The 13,212-nt window shown below is 38.9% G+C and overlaps 1 protein-coding gene across 1 annotated transcript in view; it reads right to left on the bottom strand.

The window, feature by feature from the left end:
- The window catches only part of hecw1b (HECT, C2 and WW domain containing E3 ubiquitin protein ligase 1b), a 145,425-nt gene that overhangs the window by 50,044 nt on the left and 82,169 nt on the right, over positions 1 to 13,212 (bottom strand). Inside the window, exons 9-14 of the mRNA XM_041247968.1 lie at positions 11,039 to 12,385; positions 10,024 to 10,125; positions 7,344 to 7,494; positions 2,700 to 2,818; positions 2,369 to 2,490; positions 1,291 to 1,476 (exon numbers count right to left, since the gene is read on the bottom strand). Coding sequence (XP_041103902.1) covers positions 1,291 to 1,476; positions 2,369 to 2,490; positions 2,700 to 2,818; positions 7,344 to 7,494; positions 10,024 to 10,125; positions 11,039 to 12,385 — 2,027 coding nt within the window. The remainder of the gene's footprint in view (positions 1 to 1,290; positions 1,477 to 2,368; positions 2,491 to 2,699; positions 2,819 to 7,343; positions 7,495 to 10,023; positions 10,126 to 11,038; positions 12,386 to 13,212) is intronic.

The raw sequence follows: 13,212 nt of genomic DNA, 5'->3' as shown, positions 1-13,212 counted from the left end.
AAAATTCCCCCAACACTCCATGCCATACACCTCAATTAAGACTTTGATTTTATTCTTTGCACTCCTTCCCTAGCATAGCCGCAGAGACCAGAGATTCTCTCTGACAGTCTCGTCAGCAGCATGGAGATGGTTGTGGAAGATAAGGAATCAGGTGATCTAGGTGGAAGATTCATCTGGTCCCGCTCCAACAAGGAATGGGTAGATAACGAAAGCCAGTATTAACTGTGCTGGCTGCCTTCAACACTACAGGAGCCTGGCGTCTCTGCAAGTACACGTGGAGCCTGGCTGGAGATAAGCGTTCAGCTGCAGGGTTTCTTACCAGAAGCTGAAGGACATGTAGGAAAGAGCATCCAAAATGAAAGCCAGAAGAGTTTCCATGAGCAAACCCCAGAGTCCATGAGCAGCTACCAGGGAAAGACATCTAGGAAGTGCAAAGCAGCTGAAGAGGAGGAACCAGACCCAAAGAGGAGAAGGCTGGTCTGATAAAAGTCTGTATTTAAAATACTGTTTTACTTACTAAAAATTCTTAAAATATAAAGCTTGGTAGTTTCATTATTTCAATAAACTTTTACTCCAGCTTTAACATACTCAAAATGGATGAATGAATGTTTGTACTGAGTTTGAGCTTTCATTCCTTTAACCATGTATGTTGCAATATAATGTGATGTTATTTAAATATGCAATTAAGACAAACGGTCTCCATGGACACTTATGGGTGAGCTGGTAGGCCTCCTGCACAGTTTATTATACCATTCTTGTTATGCAGCAAACTTGACTATCATTTTTAGTGCTCTTTTCTATGTATGTGTGTGTGTGTGTGTGTGTGTGTGCTTGACACCTTACCTACCAGACTCGCATAAAGAATCCTGAAACCAATTCAGTTTGGGAATAGTATATCAAAGCACAAGACACTGTAACTTCTATAGCCCATTTCAACAAGAAAACAGATTGGATAAAATGAACTGTTAAAATATGCAAAACTCAATAATGTTCACAACCCAGAACAAAAGAATGGTTACTTTGTAACATAACATTATTTTGAATATGTGCCTAACATGCAAAACCATTTTTTTTTTTTTATCAATGTTATGGGATAGAAACAAATTATATTTCCCTTAGTAAATGGGAAAAAAGAGCTGTTAGAAACCTATTTGCAGTCTACTCTGCAAAGGTATCATCTTTTTTTGTATGATGACTGAGTAGCATGGTACCTGACCACTATACCTGGGCAACAGCCATTTTTTGTCATTAGAGGAAAAAAAAGCATGTGCCATCAGCAACGTTTTCTACCTTGCTTTGTTGGTCAGTTTTGATCTCCCAGCCCCGTGGCAGCTCCAGCTGAGTGTCAGCAAACTTGTTGAGAAATGTCACCAGGTCTCTGTTGTGCTGATAGCGCTCAAAGTTGCGAGCATCCCTGCGGATCTTCAGAATCATGTGCTTCAGGCAAGTGCTGTTCGTAAACATTCGATAGGCAGCCTAGGGAGGAGGTGAACAAAAATAAATAAAAAGCAGCTACAATTCTACTGGAAAACATGGCAAGACTTGTTTTTGGTGGGTGGTGGTCTGTTTGTTAAAGGAGTTTTTTTAAATCAATTTCCTACCTATTACTGCATTATCACTGGTCTCTCATTTCTTGTTACATATATTTATGCTCTTTGATGTGTTTCATACTGTAATTTGGAATTTGCATGCATTTAAAATACAGTACTGTATCACCTCACTCCAATCAGATAATGTTGTTTTTTTAACAATAGCATTGCATTTGAAATATTTGCAAGATAGTATAAGATCTTATATAGTATTTGCCAAATGAATATATCCCAAAATATAGTTTAATTCAACACAATGAAACAGGGACCACTGATGATGTAGCCTTGGTTATCACTCTTTTACACCATGTATGTTATAACTGTTATATTAGGAACATGGGGATGGAGTTGGCAGACATTTGACAGATGGTGGAAGATCTCCTAGGTATTATGCTGCATACAAATCTGTGCAGTCATAATGAGGAAAGGAGAGATTATCAACACTCTAGAAACCTTGGCTCAACTATGTGGCTTTTTTGGGAGACAACATGGCTTGGAGCCAAAGAAAACTGTGCATCTGGTGACAGAGCAAACTGTAATTCATCAGTAACAGGCAGACAGCAACAACACTGGCCATAGTATACATCACCAAACCCTGCCAACAAGAACACAGACACTGTACATGAAATGCACAAAATGCTGATGATATTAGTTTTGATGCACCACTTTCTAATAGGTCTTTAGGGCAGCTTATGTGGGGTTGGCTAAGGATTTCGGCAATTACACCAAGTAAGAAACAGCAACATGCATACTGTACTCATAAGTTTGGTCCTACTTACATAGTTTGCATGGAGCACTGTGAAGAACTCGGGGTGTGTGATAAACTTGACAGCTGGGGATTGCAGTAACAGGGTGATCTTCTGACTGTTGACAGGAGATGAGGGCCCTTCTCTTCTTGTTTCTAAAACAAAAATAAGACATAAAAAAGTAACAAATCTTTTGATGCTGACTTTGTTAAAGATGTCTCATATCATTTTAAAGCCTGGGGCATACACCTTAATGACACACATGTCAAGGTACAATTTCTGCTAGGCATGTAGGCTATAGAAAAGTAAACATCCTAACCCTGAACAGCTATCAGATATCTTCCATATGTTTGGACTAGCATACCTGTGGTTTGCACTGAGCAATCTGAATCGGTTTCAGTTGTCCCTGGTCCTTCGCTGCTCTGACTGCTTGCCTCATCCTCCGTTCTCTCTGTTGCAATGGTCCTCTGAATGTTCTGGTACCTATTATGAATGAAACAGATCCCCCCTTATTATAGGCTGCTAAATAAAATCTATATTTTCTGGGCATGATAAACATAAAAAGACGACATTATAACAATCGATTTGCTTAAGTGGACACATTTTACAGAGAATATTTTATTTCAAATACTTGTACTGAATTGCATCTGAGACTGAAAAAGAGGCTACAACTTTCACAAATCCGATCTGGAATTGCATCTCAGCTCCTTTCCTCTGTCAGTTTATGACAAGTGTGATAACTATACGTCCTAGAAGCCCAGGTAGTGGTTGCCAGGTAGATTGCTGTTGAGGTGGTCAGCCTGTGTTGCCCAAGCTTCAGATGATGTACATCCAAGCTTGCTCTATAATAGCTATTTCTGGCATCATGCTACCACCCAGTCAGAAAGTTTTTGCAACTGATTGTCTGAATAGTGATTTGGTCATGGTTATGTTGGTTCTGGCTTGTGGAATAATGGAATAAGTCTCCAATATAATCAAGAGTTTGCATTGTGTTTATAGGGCACCATCACAATTATTATTATTATTTTTTCTATAGAGTTGATTCACAGAAGTATCTGTGGTTGCAATGGGATACCTTTAACTGTTAGTATGTTTCCAATTAACAACCAAGACTGGTTACTTACATTTCAAGTAATTGTGCTGAAGCCATGGTCTAATCCCCTATCACAGTTAAGAGAGGTGAGCAATCTAATCCTCTGTGGAATTCAGGGCAATATTGAAAACTCAAAAGACATTAAATATTAAAGTTTGACCGACCACTCAGAGCTGGAGCCCCAGGACGAACCTACATTCCTTTCAACAGCCTTAATGATGTCTCTATGCCAGAGATTAAAGAATTAACTGGTTTTCATTTTTTTTTTTTTTTTTTTACTGAGACAAGAGAAAGATTCCACAAATACCACCTAATGTGCTTGTCCTCCATCAGGAATTCCAATGAGAGATGCAAAATCCCTTCACTTCCTCCCAAGTCTAATATTGATTTTTAAGAAGAGTCCCTGAACAATTTAGCTAAACAATTAGCTTTTACTTTAAGGCATGTGCCCTGAAGCTGCTACTTTGTGAGAAATGTTAACAAAATGCGGTCGTTCTGACACAGTACAAAAGAACACCAGCTCTGGAATCCAGGCTCTGGCTTACACGCTTATTTCTTGCCACACACTACTTAATAACACTGGTTACCACTGCAACATTCAGATTTGGGGCATCAGATCCCCTGTCAGCCACTCAGTCTATTAGCTTGAGTTAAGACAACAAAATCATACCTAGCTAAACACAGTATGACAAAGGCCTGTAAACTGCAGGGCCTCTAAAGTGATGAGCGGCACGGGAATAGGCAAACATATGTATAGTGGCAAAGATATTCAGGAATAACCAGGTAACATTCTGCTTTTAGCCTCTGGGTGGCAGTATAGTCCAAGTTTGTAGTGAAGGTCCACTTTTAAAGCATGGAGTTTGTTGTTGTTCCTGACCGTTTATCCTAAAGAGGATCGCTTATACGTCTGCACTTAATTATGGATTTACGGGGTTTACAAAATTAACACATTCTGTTACCCTAAACATATGGTAATGATAGATGTCAACAAGAAGGTTATGAAAGATCTCATCTCTAGTGTTTTATAGTTACATGTAGTTTTGCCTGAAGACTTTCTTGGCGTTTAGGCTGAGTGCTACAGATATGTACATGCACTGTTAGCTTGCACTGCTAGCTTTTCATTCAGCTAACAAGGTAGCAATAGCAACTTCAAATATGAATAATTAATACCACGGTTATGATGAGCCATAATCTAGTGATGTTATTTACAGTATCACATGTAAACCTGGCTGTTGCAAAGTTTTCATGTTATTTAAATGGAACCAGTGATCAATATCCGTTAATATTTGTCTGGACTGCCTGGCCCTCTCTACAGATCCAAGGTTTAAAATGAACCAGCCCTCTGCTTGCAACTCATGAGTTAATTCAATTAGCGATCCAACGATTATGATTTTCCCAACTCTGCTTGCAACTCATGAGTTAATTCAATTAGCGATCCAATGATTATGATTTTCCCAACCTGAAACCGAACTAAAACCATCATTTTCATAAACATCCAATCTGAACAATACCAACAAAAGATAAAACAGAACTGAAAACAAAATGTTGGGCAATTAAAAAGTGTCAGCAGTCTCAGCACTAAGTCCATGGCGTTTATGGGAGCTCACCGCACACTTGTGTGCATGTAAACGGTTTGTATTAACAACCCTGTGGCAGAGCAGAGCTCTGCCCTGTATAGATTGGCAGGGATAGGGTTAAATTCCCCTACCTGCCTGGGTTTATTGTGCTCAGGTGGCTGGAAGGTTGATTGGAGTAATTAACGATCAATCAGCACCCAGCCAGCTGACATAAAAGGAGGCCTCTCCCATTAGGGAGAGGAGGGAGCTCAGGAAGCAAATGGATGTTTGCCTGTGCTGGGGGTTTGGTTTGCTGTTTTGTGGTCCAGTGATGGCATTGCTGAGCCTGGAAACCTTTATTTTGTAAGTTTTGCTGTATTTGTGTTTAAATACTTTTGTTTTGGCCCTTGTGCCCTTTTATTTTGTGTTTATTTGTTAATAAAAGTATTATTTGAACTGCAGTCTATCTCTGGGCCTCTATGCACAGACCCTTAGTAACTTAAACATGGTAACATAAATCATTTGTTATGACCAGACTTCCCTGATTATCATTAGCAGGGGTAATCACAGCTTCATACTTAATCTATTTTCTTTGTAGGTTTCTAAAACAGTTTGCTGATGAAAGGTACTGGTGCTGGTAATAGCAGGCACACACAGGCCTCAGCCTGCAAATCTTAGCTTAAACATTAAAAAAAAAAAAAAAAGCATCCTAAGAAGTGAAAAGCTGAAGTTGTAAGTTTTTGTTGTGCCTGTTAAATGACTCTGTGTATACCTAATACAAATTAAATACTGACAAAACTATTGTGAAACTGTAAGAAGTGTACTGGGCGAATCTGCAAAACAAATAAAAAGGATGCTTGATAGTTATTTCAAGGGGTGTTGTAGCCTACTGCATGGAGTCTGGGTGCAAATATGAGATAAGATGCTTTAATGTAGATGCTTCTGTGAGCAGGTCAGTCTGTTTTGTTAAGGTAGCTTAATTTACTGTGCATGTGTTGAAAACAGTATTGAGTATGTTGTTGCTGCATTCTATTGGCGTACTGATTGAAATCAAGTGTAAGGGCTTTATCCAGTCATGCAACATATCAAATACTTACAACATTTATCTTTGGTATTAAATCGGGGTTTGGTTGGTCCAGCCATCCATTATCAATAACCGCTAAATCCTTTCACAAGGTCACGGTGAGCCGGAGCCTAACCTGGCAGACACAGGGCGCAAGGCAGGACTACACCCTGGATTGGACGCCAGTCCATCGCAGGGAACCACACACTCGCTCACACTGAGGGCAATTTAGAATGACCAATCAACCTGAACAGCATGTCTTTGGACTGTGGGAGGAAACCGGAGTACCCGGGGAGAACATGCAAACTCCACAAAGACAGACCCCCTAGGCCCGATTCAAACCTAGGACCCTGGCACTGTTAGGCAGTAGTGCTAATCATTATGCCACTGTGTCACCCAGGTTTGGTTCAACTCCAGTTAAACCATTAAATTGGTTTAAATTAAACCCTATTCCAGCATATCAAACACTTAAACCGATTACAGGTAATTGGTTTAACAAGACCCATTTTGTGGTTTATTTTAGACCTGTTATAAACCAATTTGATTAAAGATACATTTTTGTTGTCTCACCTAAGTGGAATAACAAGTAAAATAACATGCATACAGTGACTAGTTCTGAATGCTTTGCTTACATTCCAATTCAGTGGTGTACTGCTGAAATTCATCACTGAGCTGCGCTTCGGTAGTGTTTTATACAACTGAAAGTCTGAATTTCAGATTTCTATTGATTTGATTTTGAGTTGAGTCAAGAAATGACAGTTACCAATCTGCTTGTGTGTGACTTATATTTGCCTCTGCAGGATGTCCTTACAGTTGGCCAGCCTTGACTGCCAGTCACATTACCACAATACATATAGAGGATATTGAATGGTCATTCCAGGTATACACATTTTATTCACCGCAGAAGGATGTCCCAGTTTATGTAAGGACATCCTGCAGAGGCAAATATAAGTCACACACAAGCAGATTGGTAACTGTCATTTCAGGACTTTTATTAACACAAAATAAACAAAACATAATAACAAAATACAGGTTTTAACAAAATACTGCAAACTCTTTAATTCACAAAACAAAGGCCTCTCTTCACTTGAGGATACTAACTTCACTGTTCACATGGTCCCTAAATCACAAAGGACAGCTAAGCCGTTTACAAAACCTGTTTTAATCATGCCTTACTTACAAACCACACCATTCACACTCCCACTACCCCAAACCCAATTTCCATCACTAGATACCCAAACAAAACACATATTGCAAATAGATATATAAACAGTTGTATGCCAGTGTGTCACTCACCTCCTGTTCAGTTGCTCCATTTGTTGTACAGAACTTGAGCGTCGGATCCCATCTTGAGTGTCTGCTGTTGTGGGCTGTTTCCAGGTTGTTGTTCGGTTTATATGATCCACATAAAACACTCTTCCATGGCTGTCAATTCTCGCTTCCCAATCTGAAAACAGAAAAACAAATAAGTGGCAAGAAAATTTTAATAGGCTCAGAAACCTTGCATATCATTTCTCCAACATTCCTGGACATTTTTGCTAGCACTCGAAGACATATAAATTTGCATCACAACATATTGATGGCTGGGTTCAACAATAATGCAGGTTAAAAATACATTAGAAATCCTGGATTGCTCTGTTGTTTTAAATTTAGACTGCAGTCCCTTTTCTGCCTCTCAACAGCTAGTAACCATGGAAACTAGGTCTCAGGTGTGAGAGAAGAAAACTTCAAATTAACAGAACATGAGAATTCTCATTATTTACAAATTCAGAGGACTGTATGCAAATCTTCAAAGACAACAAACTTCATAGAAGGCAATGTCGAGAAGAAGCAATATGTATCTGTTTTAAATTGTAAATTGTATACCTGATTATACAGAATGCAAATCAGGGCAGGCAACAAGCAAGAACGTCTAAAAGCATCTTACTGATCTCCTATCAAATTGGGGAACAGCTGAGTGGCTGACGTCACAAACCAGGAAGTTGACACACACGAATACTACGGTTGAGTCGCCAATGCGCTCTTATTGTAAATTCAAGTGTTTAAACAAAACATAACACTTTATAAAAGAAAACAGCATGGTGGCCAAATTAAAAAGACACACTGCTTCAAAGAAAAACTAGTATTGTGCTGGTCGAAATCCAGCATGAGTAACAATTGTATTTCGTTCCTCCTTTCTGTATACCTCCAACCAGTTTTATGCAGAGTGGTTGAACAAAGCATGACTAATTGGCAAGCTTGTTTGAATATGACACCTATTAATATTGCTTTTTCTAACAAGATTTGTAATGAGATTGTATATACACTTATTGGATGCTATATTGTAAAGTACCCCAAAGGAAAGAACTCACACCTGGTTTACCCCCAGTGAAGCAAACTGTAAAATAGGTACTTGTTTTAAATTTAGGAAAGAGCAAAGTAGTTACTGACAACAGCCTTGTTCCTGTTCAGAGACTGGAAAAGCTACAGCTGTGACCAAATATTTAGCATCACCTAGAATTTTAGGATTGAGACATAAAAAACAAAACAAACAAAAACTATATGAACATAATTTAGATATTTTATTTGACACCATGTGAACAAAAACACTACAAAATGATATTGCTAAAGTCTACCAGAAGCCACAATAGTACAGTAGTCTCTGGCTAACAGAACACACCTCAGGAAGCAAGTGAAGTGTTCTTTAAAATGGAGTTGACCACCACTACTTGTCATTACACATGTGCATCAACATATGAAATGAATAGAATAAGAGAAAAGATGCAAGTGTATGTTAATACACTATAATAATAAAGTAACAGACAAACTAACATTAATAAACGGTTAACCTAAATTAACACAGCACCCCTAAGTGTGTTAAAAAATGCAGCAGGAGCTCTAGATTAATGATCAATACCAGTACAGGAGCAATATTCAAGACATGCTCAACATTATTTAACAGAACGAAAAACGCCAAATTGCTTGGCAAGTTGTGTCTGATTTTGGTTTTTTTCAGGAGCGCCAACAATTTCCAGCTTTTTGTACCTAGAGAAACAGCATATAGAATCAGAATACAAAATGAGGTAATGATACAATGGCTTTGTGGCTCAAGATACTCTCGCGATGACAAGTCACATTTGAAAAGATTGAATAAACCATTTGAATTTAAGTTTGATGATGAGTTATTTTAAGCAAAGTTACTTTTCCTGTGGAGCATTTACAATGAGAAAAATCAATTATACCACAAGGGTATTTGCTCTCTTAGATGAAGTGTTCTCTTTGAAGGTGTTCCTACACATGGAGACTACTGTTATATGGTATTTCATGTTAGATTTCGAAATGTTCCATTTTTCAATTTATCAGTTTTTTGTTAAGTACATGGGAAACTATAAAGCGGTATGTAATTCAATATGCTAGTGTAACATTATTCAACAAGTTTCATTTGACTTTATGAAGCTAAATTATTAAACTGGGTGATGCAAAACTTTTAGCCATATCTGTACCTGTAATTGTCTTACATAATGTTATATAGTACTATTTTAGACTTAATATTTTTTACAAGAAAAACATATATATTGAGAGGTGTGCTTTGTGTAGAAGCTTTGTAAATAGCAGCCCTATAAGACTTGTACTTTGTGAATAATAAAAGCAGGCTCTATCCAAAGAAGGTAATAAAAACAGAAGATTTTTTATCTGTTCTACAAGTCTGATGCGATTTTAATATTTTACATACAGTAAAGATCCCTAGAAGAGATAGGCCAAACGGTCTCTACTCAATCTTATAATATTGAACACTTGTAAAAGTATATAAAGCCATCTCATACTTGTAATGCCTTTGGGTTGTACTGCATGCTAATGCTTAGGTGGGTGTATGTGCTTTAGAAAAACAGGATATGTGACAATCTGAGAAACTAGCAAACTCTTTTTCTTTGTGTGCCTGTTGACAAGGAAATTATAATAGTTCCCAATTGTAAAGTGGGCACAAAGGACAGCTTACTTGGTGGCAACGGTTCATCAATAGTTGGGTAATGGTGGGGATCAGATCGCAAAGCAGGCAGTTGGCTGACTGGTGGATGACTGGATGGCAAGGGAAAATCGCCTACAAAGATGAAGGGAAAAAACAATGTCATGACTAAAACAGGAACTAACAGAATTTAATTATTTAACTTTTAAACTGAGATGGGTGAAACCACATATTTGGTATCTTGGCTTTGTTCATAAAAGAGGACTGAATATGATTACTGCTACTGTGTGAAGCTGAAAGCAAAGAAGCAAGTGCATCTGTTTATAGAATGTTCCTGCAAATGCAAGCTAAAATTGTATATTAATCATACACGCTGATGTTACATATTGTCTAGTTTTACAACATACTTTCCAATTTTGTTATTTGCTGTTGACTTCAGCATTTACTAGTGAAAGTTTTTTGAGAAGCAGTTTGATATTTTGCCCTTTGTTGAAATAAATATCTTTATATGTTGTACATTTTAGCCAACAATGCCAGTAACAACTATCCATTTTATTAATTCATATTTATCATCATTCTATAGTGTATGTACATTGGATCAATACCAGAAAGGGTATTATTATTGTGCACCATTTTCTTAAGTGGGCTGAGAAAGATTTTATTAGTTTCCTTAACAAAATTGTGCATGCAGTCTAAAACACTGAACAGATGTAAAAAAAAAATACTTGAGAGTGGGACTGAACAAATCAAACATTGTACAGAACATATAAGAAGATGGTTTCATACCTCACTGAGAACTCAAGATTTAAGTAAACATTTTCTGATGTTTCTGACATCAGTGAGGAAATCTTACGGCACAATAATGTCATCTACAGTTTAGGTTTTAACCCTTTGCCATTATCCAGAGCTTGGCTACCATAACCCTTTCTGAAAATATTCTTTCTGGTTTTTCATTAGAATGGTAAATGTAAATGTCTGTTAAACACATCCAAATGACCACTAATTAAATAACAACTAAACTAATAATATTAATTTAAGTTCCACTAACCTTCCGTTCTATTGCTTGTTCCTGCCACTGGAGATTCGCCACTTTCAGTGTTACTCTGTGGACTCCCATCTTGCGCAATCTGGTCTTCTGGCCACTGGGTGGTGCTGTAACCTGTCTCTTGATCATTGGGGTCCAGGCTCTGTGCTGAATCAGGAACCGATTCAAAGGCACTGTTCTCTTCTTCTTCGTCGTCTTGCGAGGAAAAGACTGTGCTCTCTGACATGCGAGCACTGTCCACTGAAGAGAAACGGGTATGGCTTGAGAAGCGATTCGCACCCTCGTAGCCTGAGTTGCTGTAGCAGGAGGTGCTGTAACAAGACGTGCTGTAGCAGGACTTGTCACACGTGTCACAGCCATTCTCCCCTGTCGGCCTCTGACTCGAATCGCTCTCGCTCACCATCCTCGGCTGCTCACTTTCCAGCAGCTGGTTCAAGTCTGAAAGGCGCTCAATGGACAAGCTGCGGGGTAAAGTCCTTCGTCCACAATTGTCTGAGTCCAAGGTGATGTTGTGGGACTGAGCCTCAGAGAAACTATCTTCTGTTAGATCTGTTAGGTCCTTCTCTTCTGTTGGCTTTAGTGTCACATCTTCTGAGTCAGCGTTGGCAGGGTCCTCCTCAGTATCGTCACTCATTTGGGCCGAGGGCAAGCTGTGAAGCAAATGGTGAATGCGGATGTAGTGAGAGCGCGGTGTTTCAGGTTCCCCACAGGCAGAGGCTATAACTGTCTCCAGTTCGGAGACGGGCAGCGAGCAAGGCCTGTTTTTCCGTTTTAGGGCTGTCCTCATCCGAGGTGAACAGCCCTCGTCCTCTTCCTCTTCCTGCCCTAAAGTGTCTCCCATTGGTTCAACCGACGCCCCTTTGTCCTCTCCTTCCTCTTTGCTTACTGTGCTGTCTGAATTGTCCACATCAGCTGGAGGTTCGGAAGGGGCTTCCCCCAATTCCTCTCTCTGAGTATTACTTTCATCTGTTTCATTTTCCACCTGTAAGCTGACACATACATCTTGGTCTTCTGATGCTGTTTGAGGGTCTGACGGTGGTTGCTCTTCATTTGGTGTAGGATCTCTAAGAATACCTGTCTCTTCTGCTTTTGGTTCACTTTCTTCACTCTGGACTTCACTAACAGCCAGATGGCTGATTTCCCTCATTGAAGTTGCTGCCTCAGGACTGCTGGAACCTGTATTCAGAGAGGCTCCATCACATCCATTTATCTGCTCTGGCGCTGCAGGCTCCATGATGTTGCTATGAGTCGCTTGGGGTTCGCAGCAAGGATCTGCATCCAAGTCCTCTACATGATCCTCCTGGGCAGCTACTGTTTCAGGTTCAGTGCTGATTGAGACCTCTTCATCATCTATCAAGAGAAACAAAGTACATTATTGACTGCTTGTTATAACTGGGTAAAGAGAAAAAAACTCTAGTGAGTCATTTCAGGCATTTGACACATCTCAAAGTACTGCTGCATAATGCAGAGGAGTAGATCATCTTTCATTACTTGCCCGTCAGCTTATTACTCTGAAAAATCAATGACTAATGTTTATTTTTGTTTCCTCTCTCCATCCTTTTTGTCCTTCAAATACATTTTCTAGTGTTCTATCTAAACTATGCTGCATAAATATAACTCCACCTGAACCATGCATTTGACTTTTAACTTTCAAACTTGCAATTCTGGGGTTCATTGTCTCATTATGATTCTGGTGCTTACTTCACAAGATTCCTTTAGACTCATTGTTAAGGTACTTGCTTCACATTTCTTTTAATCACTATTTTGTGTCGCTGCAGTGTTAGCTAAGATACTACTCATACATCTCAACTGCATCAACACTATTCATCTGTGCTCTGGAATGTATTCATGGAAAGCAGCATCTTGATCTATATAGTATTAAATCAAACCCCTTTGCAAATTATTCAGATCATAAATATCACTGTTTCCATCTGCCATCCCTTTTGTTCCAGAACAAATGTCCAAAATGCATTACAGTACATGAATCTAGAAGCAATGGATATGTTAGACAAACAGTTCATCCACAAGTAATATTTCTCTCTTGGTAGGGCAATGGAAGCTTGACTAAAAAGGTGAGACGAACACTGAAACCTAGTCATGTGGAATAGAAACACAATTCTGGAATAATAGGGTGCCCTTGCTTTGATCGTTCCCACCTTTTCTTATGAATCCTATAG

This window comes from Polyodon spathula, chromosome 4 (assembly GCF_017654505.1).
Source record: "Polyodon spathula isolate WHYD16114869_AA chromosome 4, ASM1765450v1, whole genome shotgun sequence".
Lineage (NCBI taxonomy): Eukaryota > Metazoa > Chordata > Actinopteri > Acipenseriformes > Polyodontidae > Polyodon > Polyodon spathula.
Note: the sequence above shows the minus strand (reverse complement) of the source record. Positions and strands in the feature narration are given on the sequence as shown.